Source organism: Rhinolophus sinicus, linkage group LG09 (assembly GCF_036562045.2).
Source record: "Rhinolophus sinicus isolate RSC01 linkage group LG09, ASM3656204v1, whole genome shotgun sequence".
Taxonomy (NCBI): domain Eukaryota; kingdom Metazoa; phylum Chordata; class Mammalia; order Chiroptera; family Rhinolophidae; genus Rhinolophus; species Rhinolophus sinicus.
The window spans coordinates 105,034,357-105,058,192 of NC_133758.1; the positions used below are offsets into that span (position 1 = coordinate 105,034,357).

A 23,836-nucleotide genomic window follows, 5' to 3' on the forward strand; every position below is an offset into this window, starting at 1 on the left:
CGTTACTGCAACTGTCAGCTCTCACTGAGACAAATCTAAGGTCCAAGGCACACGGTCTGACGATGCGAAGCACAGCAGCGCTTCTGAGGTCTGTCTCAGAGTTTGCAGGATTTTAGCCGGGGGTGACACTTGGAGCCAATGGAGGCATCCCTGCCTTATCTGTTTGTTTTTTTCCCCTAAAATTCTGTGATGGATGTACCAAGCCAGTGTTAAAAAAAAAAAAAAGGAAAGAAAAAAAGACAAAGAAAATCAGTTTTCCTCTCATTTGTTTTCTCGTTTGGAAGGAAAACAAAATTATCATGAAAATCTCTAACGCTTTAGAGTACATCATAATTTTCTAAGTGTTTACATTCAATTTTCATAGTACCCCTATTCATTCCTTCATTCAATATACATTGAGTACTGAGTACCAGAGACTGCTCTAGGTTCTAGGGCTACAGCAATGAACAAGGCAGGGCAAAAACTTCTGTCCCATTTCACAGATGAGATGACTGAGGCTCACAGAAGTTAAGAGCTCTGTCCAAAGACACATCCCTAATAAGGGGAAGATCAAAAGCTAAATCTTCTAAAGCCACGGTCAGTTTTTTCCCCCCACTACCTCTCACTGTTATATCCTTCTGTTGGTTTATAGATATACACATTGTGTTACTGCCGAAAAATACTTTTTGTGCTAACAGATTTAGAATTTTAATATCAGTGCCAGCCAACACTTCTGACTTCAAACATGGCTGTTCTCACTGAAGGTGAAGAAACTCCCCAAGCGACTAAGCCAGGCCTATCCCACGCCCTGGACTCCCCAGCAGAGCCCCTGATGGGCATCTGGCTGGCACAGACAGGAGCAGCGTAAAGGCTCCCACTGGCATGAATCTGCTAAACCATGAATTGACCCGGAAAGAACCTAGATAACCAGTTTCTCTCGATTGCAGTGTCCCTGTGGTTCAACTATAGGTCATTCCAGCTTTACTATGAGTCATTTTCATCATATAGTCAAACCACATCTGGCTGAGAGCAGAACTATCCATGAAGGGAGTTTCCATGTAGAAGGAAAGACAAGCAGTATGGGCCATGAGATGACCCTTACTGAATCCAGATGCTCTGGGAGGTTCTGGAAAGTCAAAAATGTAGGGTACGAAAGAGAAGAAAGATGGTGGTGGAAGAATCTGGAATGAAATTGGAGTGGGGTGCTATTTCACATCGGGCCCTCAGCTCCGTGCATGTCCACGCAGGTGCTGCCAAGGGCTGCACTTACATCAGCTAGTGTCTCAGGCCCACAATGTCACCCCAGTAACAGAAAAGTACCACTTGTCACTAACATCTATTAACCAGACAAGACAGTCTCAGCTGATCCAACTGAGCCTCTCAAGCTTAGCACACTGGGAGGAGGGGAGGAAACAACACACACACACACACACACACACACACACACACACACACACACCACGTCCCTTGCACCTCCCCAGCTCCTTGCCACCAGTTAAAGTATGTCAAACACCCTGTTTTTCTGGAACTTCCTTCCTGTTTTCTGTTCTCTAAACTGAAGTACACGGCCTACTACAATTAGGGAAATGGGTTGGGAAATGGCTTTTTAATATTTACAATGGAAACATTTTTCATTCTCTCTCCCTCTTGGTTTATCCATCTTGTATGTTGAGTATGTGTGTTTTCCCAGATGTGGGGGCCTCTCAGTGGTGTGCTTGGCTGACAATTATACCTCTTCTGGGGGAAAAAATAATAAGCCCTGGTTCACAGTGTCTACCAATTTCTGTGGTGTAAATACGCCCACGGTGGCCTGTTTCAAACTACCAGTGTGACGTCATGAACACAGGGTCAGGAAGAGATGCACCCACTCAGCTCTCACTGGCTCTAGTGCACTGCAGGTCTCTGGTTTTACACTGTTTCAAAACGCTAAGGTACCGCTCTGCTCTTTTTCTCTCCTATCCTTCGCATCAACGACACTTTAATGAGTACTGGCTTGCAACTGGAAAATGGTTTCCCAAGGTCAGATCCAGTGCACTAAAGCCAACCAGTGTCCCTGTATGGATGACAGAGGCACCAGCTGACTCAACAAAATATTAATCGGATGGAATTTGCCTTCTCAAGAAAATTAATTAAAGGCCTTTTGCATGTCCCTGTATCTCTCAAACTCCAACTTTTGTACCTCCTTCCAACCCGCAAACTTACATAGTAGCTGGTACATGCTAGGAGAGGAGAAAGGAAGGGAGGAAAGGGGGGAGAGGACAAGAGATTGTCAGAACAAGTTGTTTCCAAAGAAAATGGTAATACAGTGTGCACAGGGCAGCGAAGTGCCACAGCAGCCAGAACAGCAGTTACATCCGTCCTTTGGCGCCTCACGTTAACTGGGAGGGATAAACCATACAGTCCTGCTCTTTGACATAATCTTTTGCAAGTCCACTCTCTAAAACTATTTCCTGAAGGCATCACTCCAATGTTTTCAGCATTAGCAGCAGACAGCTAAAAGGTCCCTAATTTTATTAGGCTGGTGCAAAAGTAATTGGTTTAAAAAGTTAAAAAAAAAAAAAAAAAAAAATTGCAAAAACCGCAATTACTTTTGCACCAACCTACTACTACCTAAAAACCCAAGAGTAGGTAATTTGGCTTCCTGCTAACAAAACACTAAATGTTGAACATGCCCAATTACAGAGAAGTATTGAAATGTTGAAAAGGGGGGAGGGGATCTATGACAGTTCTATAGTCACAGTAGGAAATGCAGCTCATTTAACTACAAAAGATAAAAACGAATGACTTCCGGAAAGCTCTTAGTCTTTGTTAAGGCTCTTGTCAATTAAATTAACCATGAATAATTTGCTTTTTAAATTACTTGAAATTTTCCGTTTTAAATATTAGAAGGCTATTTCCCAACCCTTTCCTCTAATTGTATTAGGCTGCGCATTTCAGCCTAGGAAACAGAATTCCTTTATATTCATATTAATATAACATTGTGTCCTGACATCACCAAGGCCTGTCTTCTAAGCACTGTTACAGCAGGTGTCTGAGACATCAGGGAAAAGGGGGATCGGTACGGCCATTCTTCAATTCAACCCACTCCTTGGAAAGCTCCTGTTCCCGAGAGAACAATGTCCCAATACCTTGGCAGAGCATTCGGATGTTTCAAATGCCCATAGCACCCCTGTGGGCCAGCAGCAAGGGCTCACAAGAGGCTGTTGAGTCACCAGCACTGGGAGACAAACTCTTATGCCTCTGTGTTGTTGCACAGGCTCTTCCCTCTACCCAGAATGTCATTCCTGCTTTTTGTGCCCAACAAACTCCTACTTTTCCCGTAACGCCCAGTGCTCAAGAGTTCCTTCCTCTGTGATATTTTTCTCTTCACTGTCTCCTTTGTGTTACTTCTTACATTAAATACACTTGGTCCCTAGTCGCCAACAAGCACAATATTTGGTACACAGTATATGCTTATTAAGCACTTGTCGAATGAATAAATGAGTGGATGAAAAACTATGAGTAGCTTATACCGAATTTAAGACTCAGGTCCTGCTAGAAGGATCTACTGACATTCACAGCAGTTCGACAACGTGAGGCACAAGAAACACACAAAGGTAGGAACTAGTATTATCCCCGTTACATGGTATAGAAACAGGAGCTTCGAGACATGAAGCAACTTAGCCGGCTCCTAAGTGACAGAGGTGGGATTCAAAATCCTGACAGTTTTTTCTAGAGGCTATGTTCTTAGCCACTGTGCAATGATACTATCTCTTTGCCGATATACTGGGCACAAAGCAATGCCCTAAAACACAGTGTCTGAAAAAACTGGCCAGTGCATTTGAAGTTGCTTCAGTCTGCTGTGCTTCTGGGTCATTTTTGTCCTCTAAGTTATAGGAATTAGATATTTTGATAAATCGGGCATTCCTCTGTCCAATCTCGTGTCTCACTGTGTCTTGTTTACTTACCTTACATACACAGCACAATGCCTGGCCTGTGATATATACTCAGTAAGTATTTGCTGAATTTCAAACACTTTGAGTCCATGATTCTGATGAATGCTATGCGACTAAAGCCAAGAACTTCTCTTAGTCAAAGCTCTTTGTGCTGCACTAGCCAAGTTGAGGCCAACTAAATAATGTGACTCGGCTATAGAACAAGAGGTATAGGAACTTAGCGTGCGCTCGTTGGATGAGCTTTCAAGGGTAGCACACACTTTCTGCTTACATGACTGTGTCTCAGACAAACCTGGAAGGATCTGGGGTCCCAGTGAAGTAGTGAATGCATGGCGAGCTTCGATTCTGAGGCAGGACGGATACTATACTGGCTGTCGTGAGGAAAGACTCGGAGTCTATACAGACTCCACTGTCTTTGTCCCGTAAGATGTCAATCATAGTCTGCACAGTGATGCTTTCTGGAGAGAGAGAGAGAGAGAGAGAGAGAGAGAGAGAGAAATTTAACTGGGTAGGCTGCTAACCAAAATTCATTTACTCTTTTCCCTTTTTAGTAATATAACTCCTGAAATTATAGATGGGCACATCATTGCCTAACTATAGACTACATTTCCCAGCTTCCCTTGTGGCTAGGTGTGGCCATGTGATAAATCCTGACCAATGGGAGATGTGTACAACTTCTTGTCACATCCATCAAGAGGAATGCTTGCCCTTCACTTTTCTCCCTTCCTGCTGGGTGGGAGATGCCAGCAAGCGGACCCCAAAACGAAGTTAAAGTAATACGTTGAGGTACATATGAGTCCTGGACTGTCACTATATCCAGACTATAACATGGGAGAGCTATATACTTCTGTTTTCTTTCAGCCACATTATTTCAGGGTCTTTGGATACAGTACTTAGCAATTCCTCAACAAGTGTAGAAACGCAATAAAATGACATTCATAAGAAGGTAAATGCAATCTATGCACAGTTCTCTCATATACTTTTGCTGGTTAGAGTCAATACTATATTTGAAGAATGACTGCAGTGAAAAAAATATACACAGAGAGAGGCATTTAGAATAATCAGCGTCATTTGTCTACTGGCTGTGACTTCAGATAAACAGATAAACAAATCCTTGACCTCACAGGATCTCAGCTCTACATTTTCTCCCTCTGGCTATAACTCATTAAAACACCATTCTTTCAATCTGTGTTCACAAAGATGGAATCAAAGCATCACATAGGGAGAAGATACCTTAAAGTTCACCAGCATAATTCACATCCTCTTTATAAATCTCTATTTAAAACATGACACTCCTAAAAATATAAAAAATAAGTCCTTGATTTCTTCAACTACCCAGTGTTCACATTTCCTCGTAGTCTCATACATGAGTTTATTGATTTGAATCAGGATTGATAATATCCCTTAAATCTCTCTTAATTTCTGCCTCTCATTTTTCTCCTTGCATTTTCTTGGTTGGGCCATTTCTCCTGTCTGGACTTTGCAGATGGCATCCCCATGGTGTAGTTAATATGTCCCCCCATTCTTTGTATTTCCTGTAAACTAGTAGCTAGATCTGGAGGTTTCATCAGATTTAGGTTTAATGTTTGGCAGGACCACTTTATACATGGTATTGCATACTTTCATCAAGCCAGTTTTTTTTTTAATTAAAACTTTGAGTTTTTTAGAGTTCTCATTTTAAAAATGGATACTTTCTTGCCTTGTTACCCAGAATATATGAATTAAGCTTTACAGCAAAAGTCTTAAAATCTTCTAGATTGGGGTGGGGGGCAAACTTTTTTAAAGAACCAAATAGTAAATATGCATACAATCTGTCATAACATACCTGTAGCCACAGCTCACCTCTGCCACTATAGCACGAAAGGAGCCATAAACAACACGTACATGGGTGTGGCTGTGTTCCATTAAAATTTTAGTTACAAAACAGCTAGCTGATGACAGGTCACATTTTGCTCACCCCTGTTCTGAATGATCAAAGGTTTGACTTACAAACACATGTATCACTACCAAATACAAAATGTGGCCATTGTGGTTTATTTGGAAGTTTTTTACTCAGGCCCAAAAGTAATGCGCTAGCCAGTCACCACAGATACCTAAATATGAGTTTCTGAGTAAGTCAATAACTGGGTAAAAAACAGAGGGCTCATGTAGATAATTCAATTCAACTTCAAGTTAACTTAATAAATGTTCATAGAACAAAGGACTATAATAGGCATCACAAGGGGATCCTAGGATGAGTGAAAGACAATGCCCTGCACTTAAGGCCCATCAAGCTAATGAGAGAAGAAAATATAGGCAGAAGCTAAGTCAAATATATGAGATATAAGGAAGGCTGCGATAAATATCACAAAGAGAAGCACAAATGACATTAGTGTTTACAGGAGAAATGGGAGCAGCAAACTTCCACGAATGAGGAAGCATCCTGTAAAAATAAATGCAAGCTCTTGTTTTGCCTGTACATCAGGAACTTTGGCACAATTTGGTCTCTGAATACAAGATCTATTCTCTACCCCTCCTCTTTGCTCACCCTCCTAAGTTCAGACAAGTTCTCTAAAACAGCTGCAAGACAAAGCATATGATGAGGGTGAATCGGAAGGGATGTACTCACTCACCTTCTTGCTTTTCTAAGCTGTCTTTGCCTGCACAGCAGTCTAGATGCTCATCAGCTGGAGAAAAAACTTCAGAAAAATTGAACTCATCCTCTCCCGTCCACCAACCCTGACTCTGAGCATAACTCCTGAGTTGACGATGCTCTGCATCAATCTTGGTGGTGAGCGAAAGCTGATTGCAAATGCACTTGACTCCCTCTGCGGAGAGCGCAAAGCCCAGTTAGTTGGAAATACAAAGTCTTAATCAAGAAATGGAAATTTGCAGGGAATCTCTCCCCTGCAACTTGACTTTAACTATAGGGGTGGATCAAATTCCATTATTGAAGAGAGAAATCCTTGGGAATTTCTTCTTCATTCAACTTTTTTTTTTTCAGATCCCAACATTTAGAAAAACATAGCAATACTAATGAATAGTTTTTAAATAATGTACCTGGGAATAGGTGTGGGTCATGTGTGCATGTAAGAAAAATCTATGGGAATTTTTTTCTCACAAAAATATAATTAAGTGTAGCTAAATAAGTCTAGAATCAGAAGTGCCTATTTCTGAGTACACTCCACCTTGATAGGGCAGCAGTTCTCCTACCTATTGGCAGGGTTGCTATGCCTTCTCCAAAGCCTTAGCTACAAATACATAGCGGACAACCTGGCTTTAAGATATCTGGAACCCTATGAAGTTATCAGAGTCCAAAACAGTCATTCATAGTTGCTGCTTCCAGGGAGCATGTTGATCTTCTAAATTCTTGGAGAAGGAAGTAGAGAAAGAGCCCGAACAACAAGTTGCAGTAAAGCCATTACTGCCTGAAAACAAGCTCCTGGAGGCAGGGTCAGGGCTGGACTCAGTTCATTCAGTATCTTCAGCTCCACTGACTTCCACTTCCAAAACAAGCATTCCTGGCTGGTGGGCAGTTCTCCTTTTCCACTCATCTTTTTAGAGGAGACCATACGTATAAAACTATTTTTAAAAATTGGAAAAAAAAATAGCTTTGGTCTAAATAAGTGATTTTGACATTATTCACACTTAGATATTTTTTAAGTCTTGTGAATAACTCCATAGATGTTTTTGTTTATTTGTTTTTTTCCTAGAGGGTGATTTATAATGGACATCTGATTTCAAAAATTTTAGCATTTGAAGGCCAGAGTTCATTAAATCCTCCTGAAATTACACTATTGCTTAGATCAGAGGACATGAAATCAATGAATCTAAGGAATGGCTGGAATTTTTTTTTTTTAGTATTTAGTGAAAGACAGCATTCATTTTGATGAGATGGATTTTTTTAAACTATACTTTGAAGGGAGAGTAAGCTTTAAAAATGCAGTTATAGATCAAAAAGTTTTACATTCTACTTAAAAGCAATATGATTGTTTTTCTGCATGGCGCATTAGCCATCTCGTCGGGACCATTAGTAAGATTTCATCGATAGGAAGATTTCATCTTAGATAAGCTTTCTTACAGAGGGGTTCTAAGTTCCTTCATTGCAGGAGGCTTGGACACCTGGCAGGCCACACTGGCTGTGTTAGTTCTGTAACTACTGTGGAAGCAGGGCAGGCAGGCACACGTGGGTATGTGTGGGGCATACGTGGCTGGAGAAACTCTGTGAGATTGCTTCGAGGGCACCACTAGCCATTCTGCACCACTGTGAGAATGAGAAGAAACCACGCCCTCCTCCATGCAGGTACAGCCTGTGCACAACTTAGTCAAGAAACCATGGCCAGATCTCACTGCCTCCGTAGGGCAGCCTTGTATAAGATACAACATCATTGTCCACAGCAACCCCCATCACTGGACTGACGCAGACCACAGAAAGCAACAGCCTTGATTCTCAGCTACTGAAATAGATCTTCTGCTTCGGGTCACATCTGGTTCCTGTCACCTATCAGGCAGAGATAGCAAACAGGTTTCATCTCTAACATCATTTCTGAGGAACTAAGACAGACTTCCTGGTAAATTCAGTTGAGAAAAAGACATAGGCCGAGTGCAGACTCAATGAGAGAAGAGTTCTGTAATCTATTAGCCATGTCTGCTGTGGACACAGTAGGGGAGAGTGGCAGCAACATGCTCTGTATTTGTCACCCAGTCCCAAGGGACAGAAAAGGGGTTTCACTGGCCAATTCTTTCTTAGAACTCTTTAGTCCTCTTGGAAGCCCTTTCACCTGTTCTAGGAGTTTGTCTTGTTCAGAATATGAGGGTGCTGACGTGGTGATACAGGACAGCCTCTCCCACTCATAGCATTTTCTTCCCCAGAACTGTCAAAACAAGATGCTGCAGGGCACACAGAGCAGCCATTTACTGGGCACTAAATCTTTCTGAGTATATTCCCTAGTCCTCTGCTGTTCTAGGAACATTGTCTCAGAGACATGAGCGTGATGGCCCAGAGGTATTCAATGGTCCTCTTCTAGAGGAGTGGTCCAAGCACAAAAAGCTACAGGGCTGAGGGGGATCAGGGGGAGCTCCCTGTTGTAGGAATGCATTGACCTATTAGGAAATGGAAAATCACCCTTCCATTGGCCAATTAATAGAGTCACAATTTGGATCATGAAACTACTAGTGGTCTGAACTGGGTCCTGCCCAGAAAGCAAACAGAAATAGGAAAGGTTAGGAGTATGTTTCCTGTGTGTTGACATCCATTCACTTAAGGTTCACGAGGCTCCAGCTTCCTCTCCAAAAGCAGAAGCCCAGAAATGAGGGGCATGCCAAAAGCTGAAGATCCTGCATAGAAAGGGTCTGCGACAGCAGCGTGATTTCTCTAAGCCCACGGGACACCCATCTCAGGCCTTTCTGCCCATGGAACTCTGCACCCCACACCCACTCACCTGTGATTTTCTCAGCAGCCCAGTACCTCCCCACGGTCTCCAACACCCAGGCCTCGTCACGATCCACAATCAGATATGCACTTTGGAAGCTATGGCAGGAGTCTGCGTCTTCATAATAATTCCCACCTTGTCCGTGTTCTTCCAACAAGGCAACGATGATGTCTAAGGCTTCTTTAGCTGTTGACCCTCTTTCCAAACCAAGCCTGGAGTAAGGAAACCAGAAGTACATTTTGTACCACGTGATTATTACCATGAGGGTGAGATATGAGGCATACGAACATGTCCAAATATGTTAAACACGCAGACCAATACCCAAACAGATTAGCACGTCCACTCAGAATACAACTCCCACATTTGGTTCAAAATCATGGGGGCATTTTCTGTCTTTGGGAATCCCCCACCCATACAGGCAGAAGAGTCAGGATCCCAGTGGCTTCTCCCTCTTGAAAGGAAGCTCATCCACTGACCTTTCCTCCTCTTTTCCAGCTCTGTCTCCCATGGAGCAAGACCTCTTTTGGTGACTTATACTCCCTCCTGCCTCTGGGCAAAAGGATATCTCTGCCAAGGGCAGCCTTGCTCTCTATTAGTCTACAGTAGGTATTTGGGTTAGTAACAGAAGTGTTTCGTAGCCAGCCATTGTCCTTGGTGCATAATATTGACACAGATAAATCAGGTGGCTGGTGAGGACACAGTCAACCCTTTTGTACGTATTTCTCCTCCTGCCTTTCAGCCTCCCTTCATCGGTGTGGCTTACAGCTTCAGTTATCATAAAGCACATGTTTCTTCTGAAGTGAAATAGCCATCCCTTCCCAGCCCTTCCAATGAATAGACTCCGTAAAGAGGGCACAGATCTTGCCCTCTGTGTGACTGTGGGCAAGTTCCATAATCTTTTGCAACTTCAGTTGTATGTCACCTATAAAATAAGTACCTACATCATTGGGTTACTATGAGGATGGGTTTTATGAGATAATGAACACGAAAATACATAGCTCAAATGCCCAGGACCAAGGATGTAAGTGATCAATAAGTTTTGAGAAGTAGCACACTGTGGCAGAAAAAAAAAAGACTCAGAGATAAAGGGACCTAGCGTCTGGTTCTGCTACCCACTGGCACTATGATCTTAAGTAACATAACCTTTCGGAACCTTGATTTTTCTCATCTGTAAAGTACCACAGAAAACAGTACTACTTCCCTCTCTGGCTGATTTGAAAGAGGGTGGCATGTGCTATGTACTCAGTAAATGTCCATCTATTCATCTCTTTGTTCAAATTACATTTCTGGTGGCAGAAACACAGAGTTTTAGAGCGGAGGCAATGGAGCCAGTTACAATGGTAGCATAGGCCAGTTTTTGATGAACGTTTGACTTGAGAAGTATCGTTATTATAATTCACTCAGTTTGATTCTTCCTGAAGGGACATTTATTTCACTGTGCTGCCAGGGAGAAAATAATGCAACTACATGCTACAGATTTATTCTTGTAACAGGCTTATTTTCATAATCACATAATTATATATCGATTCACTTGGCATTTCTCAATCTAAGCTCATTTAGGAAGACTTGGTGCCAAGGCAATGATTTGTGAATCTGAACCCTTAGGAAAAGTGACAAAGAATAAACCCATTACAAGATTGAATTAAGCTGACTTTCTGTTGCTCAGTGCCATCTCCTCCAAAGAAGTCGGAGAAGCCAACAGGTCCCTATCTTGAGGACCTGGAACAAACAAACATGCTCTGAGCGCCCCTTATACCTCGAAGCTGTGCACCCACGAGGGCGGCTTCCTCCTTCCCATAGGTCCCTGGTGGCCCTTGGTCACACTCCCTCCTGCACACATTCCAGGCAGGACCTGTCCCCAGGCTTTTGCAGGGCTCCAACTTGCCCATGCAAACATGCTAGGAGCATGTGAATACCCGGTCCGGGCAATGGCCCCGCCTTCGGAAGCTGTGACTTCTCTGTTGCAGTATCTAACTGACTCCTCTGCTGTGCTGCCTGTTTGCGTTCCCCACGGAGACTCCCAATACTGACCCTCAGGCTCTCACACGGACTTTGGTGCCCTCATGCACAGTGTCTGCAGCGGGACCTCAACACTTATCCACAGACATCACTCTCATTTTACCCTTCGTGCCAGGATCGTGGAGAACAGATACGCCTTTGTCCCACCTGACCATTCCCACATGGTCTCCCTGCCATGGAAGAGGACAGGACAACTTTCTCCACAGTCCCAGGGCCATGAATGAGAGCGGGGTTACACACTGTCCACCTGAGACTCAGAGGTGCAGCGGTACCAGGGCTACGGGATCGAGGGCCACAAGTCACACACATCAAGGGCCGATTTGAAAGCTTCTCATAACAGTTTCAGATAGGGCACGTTCACAAAATTCAAAATGAGAACGGCGCTTTGCTGGCCCCCACGCCCGATGTCACACTGGCTGCCTCACCTCACTATGTAAGCAGGGCAGATACAGGGATGAAATTAACTGGGCCAATGTCAGAGGCTCGCTCTGACATCATCAACCTTCAGGGCAATTCAAGTCCTTCTAAAGCATACGGTTGGTCCAGGTTGTTCTAGGTCTTGGAGTTAGATGTTCCTGAATTCACACCCTCGGTTGGTTGTTGTTTTATTAATCCTTGGGCAAATCCCTATTTGGGACCCATGACTTCCTTACAGGTATGTCCAGCTTGCTTGTGCCCATTCCTGAAATGTTAGCGTATATCACTAAGGAGGGTGAGTCACATTTGCACTTCCCCTGTGTTTCGGAACTCTGCGTGCTTATGCTTTTGATAGCTATGCCTCCATAGGCTAGGGACACCCCTGTTCTTTTACATCCCAATTAAGGTAAACTAAGTTATAAATAGATTCACCATGGATACATCACTGCCCTGGGTAAAGTCATGAAAATAGTCACTACTCCTCCCCTTCTGGGGATGGGCCTGGTATCCTTATAGGGATTCGGATGCAAATAGAGTTGACCCTTAAACATGGGGTCAGCGGTTAGGGGCACCTACCTCTGTGCAGTCAAAAATCTACGTATCACTTTTGACTCCCCCAAGAGTTAACTACTATTAATCAACTGTTGACCAAAAGGAAGCCTTACCAATAACATGAAGTCAATTAACACAGAATTTGTATGTTATATGTATTATATACTGTATTCTTACAATAAAGTAAGCTAGAGAAAATATCATTAAGAAAATCATAAGGAAGAAAAAATATCCTTGACAGTATTTATTGAAAAAAAAAACAATTCACATATAAGTGGACCCACATCGTTGTTCAAGGGGCAACTGTAATCTTCCACTTTCCCCACAATCAAGGCGTCTGCAAGTCCCCTCTGGGCTCATGACTTTTGGACATTGAAACATTCCCAGCCTTCAGCCAGAGGGCTACAAGCAGGAAGGAAATGAGTTGACATTAAGTGCTGCATTGATTTGGAAGAACCTTGTGTGAAACCTTTTAAGTAAACTCTGTCTACATCTCCTAGCCTCACAAGCACCTCCTTCTCGAAGCACGCATTCCCAAATACATGCAGTCCCTGATAATATCTGAGGATCCAGCAGTGTTTGCAGAGGGCCATCACCTAGAATTCTGTGTCATTCATGTGGCTACAAATATCGGATTGTTTTGAGACACATCTCTCCTACAACTGTCTTAAATTGGTCTTAAAGTCTTCCATAGTTCCATTTTTTGTTGTCTCCCTGCCAACAGACTAAAATCTCTTTGAAGCTCTTGTGAGCTTGACAGAGTCAAGTACAAAGCAGATATTCAGGAAACCCTTGGCGTTTATGGGTTGATAATCTTGAAAAGATATATCAGAGGCTTTGAAGAAGAACAAAAAAATTCCCTTCCATCGTCCGTTAGAAATCAACAGTTAAAATGGTGATCTTTGCCTGTGCTCTAAACCCCCTACCACAAATATAATAGCTCAAAATGCAAGGTTATAAATGAGGCAAAAAGGGGGCATACTTTCATCAACGTTTCATTTTCAGGATTTCTATTAAGTATGGAGGTAAAAATACTGGGACAGCTGTCAACACATAATAAGCTCAAAACTTGTTATTCTCTTCATCAAGAGAAAACTGATTGTAAATAGGAGGTTTTTTCCTCCTCGGGGACCTGCTCCTCCTGAGTTTATAAGAACCAGAATAGTAAGTAAAGGTAAGAAAGGCATAAAAGGCAATATACCACCAAAAGGGTGTCACTAACAGACTTATCCGTCGGTTGGCAGAAGCTTGCACCACAGGGGTCTCTGTGTAAATATGCACTTTCTCCCTACAAAACCTCCAAAATGTCGAAACCGCTATTCCTTGCTATGGCATGTTAGGTCTGGGAGGCTCTTTGAAGGTCATCCAATCTAAAGCCTCACGCGGAACAAATAAGGACACGGTGGCCCAGAGAGGTGACGGAACTTAGTATATCCACAGTGAAAACCAAGGACCCCGGCTCCCAGCCCAATCTTTTTTCAACTATGTCCATGATTCTATTGCATTTCACTATCTCAGAAAAAGGAAAGACATTGCAGACTGTTCTTTCATTCCAGCTCCCCGTCTACTTCAGTCATTCATTCCAAACTCAGTCGTTGATTGCCCACTATGTGCCAGGCACACCATTCCTGGTGCTTGTGACACAGTAGTAAACCAGCAGACAAAGATCCCCGTCCTATACAGATGGCAAACAGCCATATGAAAAAATGCTCAACCTCACTAACCATCAGAGAAATGCAAATAAAAACCACAATGAGATACAACCTCACCCCAGTCAGAATGGCTATCATCAATAAATCAACAGACAACAAGTGCTGGCGCGGATGTGGAGAAAAGGGAACCCTTGTGCACTGTTGGTGGGATTGCAGATTGGTGCAGCCACTATGGAAAACAGTATGGAGGTATCTCAAAAATCTGAAAATGGAACTACCTTATGATCCAGCAATTCCACTGCTAGGTATCTATCCGGAGAAATCCAAAACTCTAATTCAAAAAAATATATGCACCCCTATGTTTATTGCAGCACTATACACAATAGCCAAGACATGGAAACAACCAAAATGTCCATCGGTAGACGACTGGATTAAGAAACTGTGATACATTTATACAATGGAGTATTACGCAGCCATAAAGAAGAAAGAAATCTTACCATTTGCAACAACATGGATGGACCTAGAGAACATTATGTTAAGTGAAATAAGTCAGACAGAGAAAGACAAACACCATATGATCTCACTTATATGTGGAATCTAAAGAACACAATAAATAAAGGAACTAATCAGAAACAGTTTCAGAGATATAGAGGAAAAACTGAGGGTTGCTAGATGGGAGGGGGGAGGGGATAAAGGGGAAGGTAAGGGGATTAGAAAGCACAATCGGTAACCACAGGATGGCCACGGGGTTATGAAAGATAATTTGGGGAATGTAATCAATAATGCTGTAAAGATTTTGTAGGGTATCTGATGGACACTTGTCTCGTTAGGGAGACCACCTCAGGGATGATGTAGATGCCTGATCACTGCACTGTACACCTGAAGCTGAAGCTGAACAATAATGAATGTCAACTATAATTTTATATATATATGTATATGTATATAGTTACAAGAAGTGGAGTACAGCATTAGGAATAGAGACAGTGGAAATGTAATGGCTCTGTGCGATGTCAGAGGGGTAGTGGATGGGGGAAGGGGGTTGACACAGTGTGAGGGATATAAGTGATAAATGTCTAATATTACTTTGTTTTGTGCACCTGAAACTAATAAAAAATAAACAAAAAAAGAAAAGATCCCTGTCCTGTCAAGCTTACATGTCCACTTCCTTCTGTTACATGGTGACTGGAAGAGCAGGGAAAGGAAGAAAAGATGACAGAGACATAGAGGGGAAAGGAGGGGAGTGATCTCTGTTCTTTTTTCCTTTATATTTTGTGTATTTTATATGTATCCCCTTTTATATATCTTAGATATATTTCAAATACCGTAAACTTCACCTATTTTAAAATACAGGTTAGTGGTTTTTAGTATATTCAAAAATTGTGCAACTATCAGCACAATCCAACTTTAGAATATTTTCAACATCCCAAAAAGAGGCCCTATTTCCATTAGGAATCACTCCTGCTCCCCAGGCAACGACTAATCTACTTTCTGCTTCTATGGATTTGCCTATGCTTATATTTGCTAGCAATGGAATCATATAACATGTGACCTTTTGTGTTTGGCTTCTTTCACTTAGCATGTTTTTGAGACTCATCATATTGTGGGATATATCAGTACTGGGTTAGTTTTTATTGCTGAATAATATTCCACTGTAATCTATTCTTTTTTCTATCACCTGAAATTTATGTCAAAAGGCACATGTCTTCTTAGGAAGGACTGAGTTACCGAAGATGAGGTTTGGAGGGAGGGAAGTCCTGTCCCCGTGCCCCGCCTACCCTGGGCAGTTGGTTCAGAGAATCCCCGTGCAGTACCTGACCAGGTCCATCCCCAGCAGGGCTTCTGTCTCTGCCGCCGGTTCTCTGGCATTGATGGCTTCGTTGGCTATGCACACTCCATGTTCATTGGCTCCCATTTCTGCCCCCCAAAGCCAGGCAGGTCTGCTTATCACAATAGCATGACTCCTGGGAACTTGGTCGATTGAAATATAAGTACACTAAAAAAATGAAGATGGGAAAGAAAAGGACATTAAGCGGCAGGTACCACTTAGTTTTCACCTTGGTATTTACAACAAACCACCACATCAGTATTAAAAAGACCAAAAGAGGGAAAGGCTTTGGGAACAGCAGACTTAAAAGACACCTCAAGTCTCACTACAGCTCGAACGTCTCCACAGTGAGTTTCAGTCTTACCACTCACTCGGTGTTTAGTCTCCTTGGTTCAAGCCAACTGCCCCTAATGCTTCCACCGATGATGGTCATCTTCTTGCACCAGGCATTCGGCCAACCTCTGCCCTGAATGGTGTGTCTAGTCACTTCAATAGGCACAGACGGCCACCAGCATTTCCAACAAACGCAGCTATTTATTCTCATTTGCAAACTTCCTTCTAGATCAGTGGTTTTCAAACATTTTTAACGCTACAGAGCCCTGTTTATAAAAGAAACTTTACCTAGAGGCCTACTATAGAAAACAGATAAAAGGGAGATGCTTTGTCTGAAGAAGGGCGGTCCATGACCCTTCTGCAATGATCCCTGGGGTTCCCTGGAACACAGTTTGATGACCTACATGATGGCTCTAGTGGTAGAGGAGAGAAGATGATAGTAATACCTTCCACGTAACTAACGCATTAAATGTACACGCTCATCCAGTGTGCTTCCCTGTCTGTCATTTGATCCTTACACTAAGCCCAGGAGAGGGACACATCAGGAGACAGTCCCAGAGCAGCAAAGTTCTAACTGCTGTCAGAACTGCAGGGCACGTCGCTTAGAGCTGCATGTCTTACTTTCTCCCGGCGGCTGTGTCTTCACCTGGAAAATGAATGAGCTAATCCAGATCAAATTATTTCTTCCAAAGTATGTCTAGCCTCAGAACCCTTCCTTCATACAAACTCTCACGTGGAAGCATGAAGATAATAAAACAGGTCAAAGTGTCCGAGAGGCAACTAGAAGAATCGGCGTGGGACCGGGGTTGGGTACCTCAGAGCCTTACCTGCTGTTTCGTTCTTTTCCCTCCCCATTTGGGGCCTATGGGAGGACTCCACTGGATAACTAACCAGGTTATCTATAACCAGCCTCCTGACTCTGACATTCTATCAGCCTATGACACACTCTTTGTGTGGCTGATGCAGTATGCAACCCAGAGCTCTAAATTACACAGAGCTCTTTAGCTCTCAAGGGAGAATTCTATCAGCTGTGGAAGCCATTTACATTTTAAATTGGGAAGCTGAAAGCATTGCATCGACTGCGGCCTTAGATCTTCGTTCGATTCAAGACCCAATTATATCAGCTGAATGCAGCCCAGGAAGTTCTTCTGCATTGATTTTCCATAATCTCTAAACCTCAGGTAAGAGCTGAAATGCATGTAGCAACCACACTCTTGGGTCACGTGACATCTGTATCTTCACAGTCCCTGGTACATATTGCTCTGCGCTGAGATAATGTTATTTCACTCGATAAATATTTGTAAACTGAAAGCTGATGAAATCCGGAGGTTGTCAAGAGACCCTGGAGTTTTTCATGGCAAACTGTAAGGAAATATTCTCTTGAAATGTTTTCCCCTATGCAGTTCACAAAACTTATTTACTTTAAAAATTGATCCTTTTCAAGCAAAAGCTGGCCAAAGCAGGAAACAAACCACGCTCCTCTGGGCTGTTCTAAACATAACTGAAGTTTATATCTTAAAATTGCACTCTGTCATGCCCAAAGTACCTCAGGCATTGGCCAACGCTATCCACAACCCCTGTGCACACTGAGCCCCAGTGACAGATTCTGTCTTGAGAAGAATGAGTAAAGAGGGAAGGAATCTCAGATTCTTAAGCATAGGTTTATCATAATGTCTTTTTGTTTTGTTTCGTTTTGTTTTGTTTTTTAAGGTCAGGGAAAACGTAAAAATAAGAAATGGGTTTACTTCTTTGTCCTTAAATTCAGTGTTACATGTCCATGTCCAATTTCACCCATTAGTGACAGAGCACCAACCACACACAAGGTATTTACGCTAAGTGCTGCTGCAGGTGAATCAATGAGGATGTCCAATCCCTGTCCCTTCGGTTGGGAAAGAAGGAGAAGGCACATGTGCAAATTATTATAGCACCAGGCCAGCTTCAGTAGGTGTCCCTGAAGCCTGTCTACCTCGCATGCACTGCACATGCCCCCACACCTTGTACTTCTGACCAACCCAGTCCTGCTCTGCTTTTTCCTTTTCACATTCCACTCTATTTAGCCCTTTCCAAAACACCATCTGACTTACATATTGCATGTGCTGTTTATGTACGCTATCTCCCCCAGTTAGAATGTAAGCTCCCTGAGGGCAGGGAGATGTCTCTGTTGTTCAGTTCATAGATATATCCCAGGGTGGCACATACTAGCTATCGATACACCTTTTTTCGAATGGATTAATGAAGGAAGGAAGGAAGGAGTGAATGAATGAATGAATGAATGAATGAATGAATAACAAAGGTCAGAGGTTGCATAACAGAGATTCAAAGGAAAGAGGGAACACATCCAAGTGGTCAGAGGCTTTATCAAATGGGGAGCATTTGAGTTGATCTTGAAAAATGGGCCAGACGTCAAGGTATTCCAGACAGAGATAAGAGCCTGAGAAGAGACAGATGGGTGATGCAAAGGTGTGCTCATAGTGCAGGGAGCCCCCCGCCCCCAGGCCACTTAGGGAACTACAACGATGGTCTTGAGTCACAGGACTGCAAGAGCTCAGTAAGTACTGACCAACAAAACAGTTGAAAATTGAATTAGAAAGACCATATGGTCTTTGTGGGAGTTCAAAAATCTATGCGGCCAGCTTGACACTTTTCAGGCCAAACTCAGAATGAGGAGGAAGGAAGAAGATCCCCAAGGAGCCAGATGGGACAAATCAGTCCTCCCAAGCGCTAGGCTGAAAGCCAATGCACCAGACCCCCCTCATATGCTACACAATGGGGGGCTGAGGAGGAGGGAGAGATGGGGAGATGGGTGTGTGTGCACCCAAGTCTTAGTGAGCCTATAACACATGCCCCTTAGGGCATCTTTGTCACAAACCTCAGAAGCCTAGTGTGGGCCCTTCTTGGGCTGCAATTCACACACACGCTACTGTGTCTGAAATCTGACCAATCACACCCAGGTCTGGGAGGGAACGGGGATGATGGACACGGTTGCCTCACAAACATTGGTTATTTAAAATCCTACCTCGGGAGCCAACCTGGTAAACAGGGAACACAATGTAATTAGCTAAACTTTGTAAAGCCAGCCGTCTGGAACATGAACACTGCAGGCAGTCATTTTTTAAAATAAAATTCAATGACCTTCACATTTTCCCCATTACTAACGAGGTAGAGAATAAGGCAGATTGGAGGAAGCAAAGAAGGTCTCACCAGGAAAACAAAAAATCCAAACGCCAACTGACATCTTCTTTCAGCGTGGCCAACACCATTTAGGTCCCCGCATCAAAATTCCTAGCCAAAGTTCTATTAGACAAGAAAATGGGGAAAAAAAAGAAAACATTCTCCACTTAAAAGATCAATTTTTGCAGGGATAGTTCTGGCCTCAACTTCCGTTATGAAGCTGTGAAAGTGATGAGCAAATTGTCTTGCTGTCCCACATCCACTCCTAATCAGCCTTTAATAAAACAAATGTCAGCTAGTGTGACTTCTGGGTGCCCAGGCCACATAACAATAAGAGAATGCCCAGAGTGGGCAGGTTAGTGAGGCATACTTCTAAATGTCAGCCCTGCCTAATGCTAAACGTTGAAGTTTTAAAGGTATTGTCTGAATTGAGCTTGCCTCTCTCTCAGGTGGCTCCTGGGGACACATGCCAGGTTGGAAGGTGAAAAGATGAGCCTTGACAAGGCCTTAGAGACTAAGACAAAAGATAATGCTTCTGCAGAGCAAGCCCTTTAGTATTTTGTGTGATTGTGGCAAAAATGAAAAAGCAAAATCAGCTTCATGCTGTCGCCTACCCCTTGCACATTCCAACACACGCTATTTCTGGATCGCCCCCACTCACACAATAGACGTTTCAATTCATGAAATGCAACCATTGTGTCTTTCCTACTGTACTCGGATGGTGAACACAACCTGGCGCCACCAGCGAAAACCACTGTGAGATCAGTCGATGAGTCAGCCAGATTTCTCAGGGTGGGGGGAAAAAAGGCAGGGAAAGTGGGATGTGGTAGAGAAATACTTCCAGTTTAAAAAATTTGCAACCCTAAAGCAACATTGCTAATTATCACAGAGTTTTTGTTTATTTGGTTGGTTGGTTGGTTGGTTGGTTGGTTGGTTGGTTGGTTGGGCTTTTTAAATTTTTTTATCCCAGTGTCTTGTCTGCCACTTGACTGGTTTTGAAAGTGTGCCCTTAAGATTCATGAGCCTAAAGACTAAAGAAGACGTCAACCACGTTTTAGAAGAACTGCTTTTTATTTCCCTGAGGCTGTAGGATTCTCTGAGGATGGGCAATGCAAAGGCCTGGGGTCAGAAATAGGCTTACAAAAGGGGACATGATAGAAGGAAGACCCTGGGAAGCCACTCTCCCATGGGGTGAGGGAGATGCTGCTGACAAGCCTGGGTCTCCTGCTCCTGAGAATGAAGAGAAGAAACAAACAAACAAAAACAGACAGGAAGAGTGGTGTGCAACCTGGCCAGCAGCCGTGGCGCTTTGCTCAGCACTCTGATCCGAGAATGACTTGTGTTTCCTACTATAAGAGATAGACTCAGAATTAAAACTCAGATGCCCCCACACGCACAGACCCCACACACCACACTAAAGCCGCCATCTGGACAATTACACTAACAATGCTACCAGCTATCATTCGTTGGTAATTCTCTATTCTTCTTGCAAATATTTTCACTAAGGAAGAACAGAGAGATGATCTACCAAAAGCCTGCCCCAAATTGTGAACGTCTCGTATAACCTCACTGAGGATACTATCCCATACAGAACTCTGTGTAGTGGAAAATGGACATAAATTAAAATGAACTTTCAAAAAAGAAACAATGAAAACTTCAAAGGAGGGAAATAATGAAGATAAGATTTATTATATAATAATAAGAGACTCAAAAAAAAAAAAAAAAAAAACATTATGTGTCAAACCTGACTTGGCTGTCAAGAATCCTGTCTCCACAAATAGTGATACAATTATTCTCTTGAGCACCAAGTATAAATAACGTAAACTTTAGTTCAAATCTGTTGTCTTACTGGAACACGGTATTCTACAGCTATATCCATATTTTTTCCTAAATAGAAGGTTCAACCATAGAAGAATAGAGCTACACCCATCCATGGGCATGCGCACACATCAGCATCATCGTCTCCCAGGAAATTATTCATGTGCTTCCTCAGCAACCCGCCCCATAGAAAGGAGCAGGGCTTGAGGAAAAGTTGAGATCAATCCTGCCATGCACAGAGGTACATTATCATCAGAGAGGACCATGGGGCTTTCACAGATAGACACATATTTATCCATCCTACTCTGCAACCAAAAGAGGAGTTGTTAAAAAAAAAAAAAAAAAGAATCCACAGGAGAAAGACTAAAGAACGTAAAATAAAATGGTCCAATCTGCCAACTGTGCAGCTAAACAGAAACGTGCAGTGTAATTTTAGAAACTGAGGAACTCTGTGCTGGAGGACCCCGTTTCTGAGTCTCGCAGTCTCAGGCAAAGTGAAGTTGACATATACTAGATAAACGGACAGGCAGATAGGTGGACAGACTGAGGGAAAGGTGAAGGGTGGGTAAGTGAACAAATTGGAAGGGAAGTCTGCCTAGAAGGATGGAGCAGCTGAAGAGTGGGTGGGTGAGTGGATGAGCAATCAGATGACTTTCTCAGAATTCTCAGAATAAGAGTTTCTGAGACCTCAACACTCAAGTAGGGCATTTCTAGGGAAACCGTGGAATCTGTATGTTTGAAATGTCCTGAAATGCCTGAGGAATAGATTGGGTTTTTTTATGGGAAATTCTCACTCTGCATAGTTAAAACACATTTTCTATATGCTAGTGAGTGCTTTTATGAAAGTTATTGTAGCTCATAGGCCCAAACATGGACAAGAACCCAACATTCTGTACTTGGAACAAGTTACAGGTGTAACTGTAAGGGAATTAAAGCCCTAAGTGTAAGTTTGAAAAGCAAATTCAGAAGCATGTGCTAAAGATAGGAGTTTGGGAACTGAGACCTGGAATCACAGAAGCTCTCAGCACTAGTCAATTCCTTGTTTTAAAACAAAGAACAAATATCTCTCTGCACAAGTGTTCTCCTTAGAGATGACATAGTCCTTTCACATGTCAGCTCACGTGTGCATCACAAAAAATCCTGTAAGGCAGACACAGTGGATGTTATAATCTCCATCTGGTAAATGAGGAAACTGAGTCTCAAAGATTCAAGATACAGTAAATGCGGATGGCAAGACTGGAACCCAGGACCCTGCCTCCCAGGCCAGAACTCATCCCCCTAGTTTCAGGTGATTGTAAAGGTCAATTGATTTATAAAGGCAGAACATGCAGGGAGGGGGCATACCTGTGCTGGGGCCTTAAAGGATGATAGAAGTCTACCAAGGAGATGACAGGAGGGGAGAGGAAGAACATTCTCAGCAAAGCATAGAGAAAGCAAAAGCACAGAGAATTACAAGTGTGTTGTTTGTTCAAGAAATGAGCAGCTCAATACAGCTGGGCTGACAGTGTAAGCTGGAAGAGGAAATCTATAAAATGAGGACAGAAAAATAAACATGGAATTGTACAAAGCTTATGGAGGTCAAGTACTACAAAAATGTCACCCTATGACCGGGTCAGTCATCCCGCATCTGGAAGGGTATCACGGCTATACCCACACATGCGCAGAATGACTTATGTGCAATGTCTTTCACAGCTATACTTTCTAGACCAGTGTCCACCAATAGAGGACAGATTAAATAAATTATGGAATGTCTCCACAATGAACTACTATCAGCTATAAAAATGATACTCTATGTACAGATAGAGAAGACCCTTTAGAAAGTGTTATCAAACTAAAAAGCAAATTGTAGATCTTTTTTGTGAGTTTGAAGTGATATATTTTAAAAAATCAACTTTCAGAAGAGTGTATATAATGTGCTACTTTCATGAAAAAAGAAAAGAAGGCTAAGTATTCATATTCACGAGCAGTGGTATAACACACTAAAAGGCTGTGCAAGAAATTACTACGAAGGATTGCATACTATGGGGATCCGAGATAGGAATAGGGGGAATAAGACTTCTCACTGCAAACCTTTTTAATATCATTTGATCTTTGAACCACATCAGTATATAACCTATTCAATATACTGCCTATCAATATATTACCTATCATTATTACATTAAAAAGTATTTTTAGCCAAATGAGTTGAAAATTGATGTCCATACAAAAACCTGCACGCAAATATTTATAGCAACTTTATTCATAACTGCCAAAACTTGGATGCAACCAACATGTCCTTCAATAGGTGAATGGAAAAATAAACTATGGTACCTCCAGACAATGGAATATTACCCAGCACTAAAAAGAAATGCAGTAGCAAGCCTGGAAAAGACTTAAGGAGGAATCTTAAATGCAAATAACTAAATGAAAGAGGCCAATTTGAAAAAGCTACGTATTCTATGAGTCTAACTACATGACATCCTGGAAAAGGCAAAAGTATGGCCAGGGTTTGGGGGAAGGGAGAGATAAATAGGCAAAGCACAAGGGATTTTTAGGGCAGTGAAACTACTCAGATGCTGTAGTGGTGGAGACGTGTCATACATTTGTCCAAACCCACAGGATGTACAACACCAAGAGTGAGCCTTAATGTAAACGCTGGACTTTAGTGGCTAAGAAGGTGTCAGTACTAGCTCATCAATCATAAGAAATGCGTGAAGTTCATGATAAGGGAACCTGGGAGGCGGG

At 42.6% G+C, this 23,836-nt stretch overlaps 1 protein-coding gene across 5 annotated transcripts in view; it reads right to left on the reverse strand.

Annotated features, from left to right (window-relative positions):
* The window catches only part of SCRN1 (secernin 1), a 56,845-nt gene that overhangs the window by 9,040 nt on the left and 23,969 nt on the right, over positions 1 to 23,836 (reverse strand). For 3 of the 5 annotated variants that reach the window (XM_074340933.1, XM_019726177.2, XM_074340932.1), the window contains exons 3-6: positions 15,777 to 15,958; positions 9,335 to 9,537; positions 6,527 to 6,721; positions 4,207 to 4,372 (exon numbers count right to left, since the gene is read on the reverse strand). In XM_074340933.1, the coding sequence (XP_074197034.1) occupies positions 4,207 to 4,372; positions 6,527 to 6,721; positions 9,335 to 9,537; positions 15,777 to 15,958 (746 nt within the window). The remainder of the gene's footprint in view (positions 1 to 4,206; positions 4,373 to 6,526; positions 6,722 to 9,334; positions 9,538 to 15,776; positions 15,959 to 23,836) is intronic. The other 2 variants (XM_074340934.1, XM_074340935.1) reach the window with 1 other exon arrangement.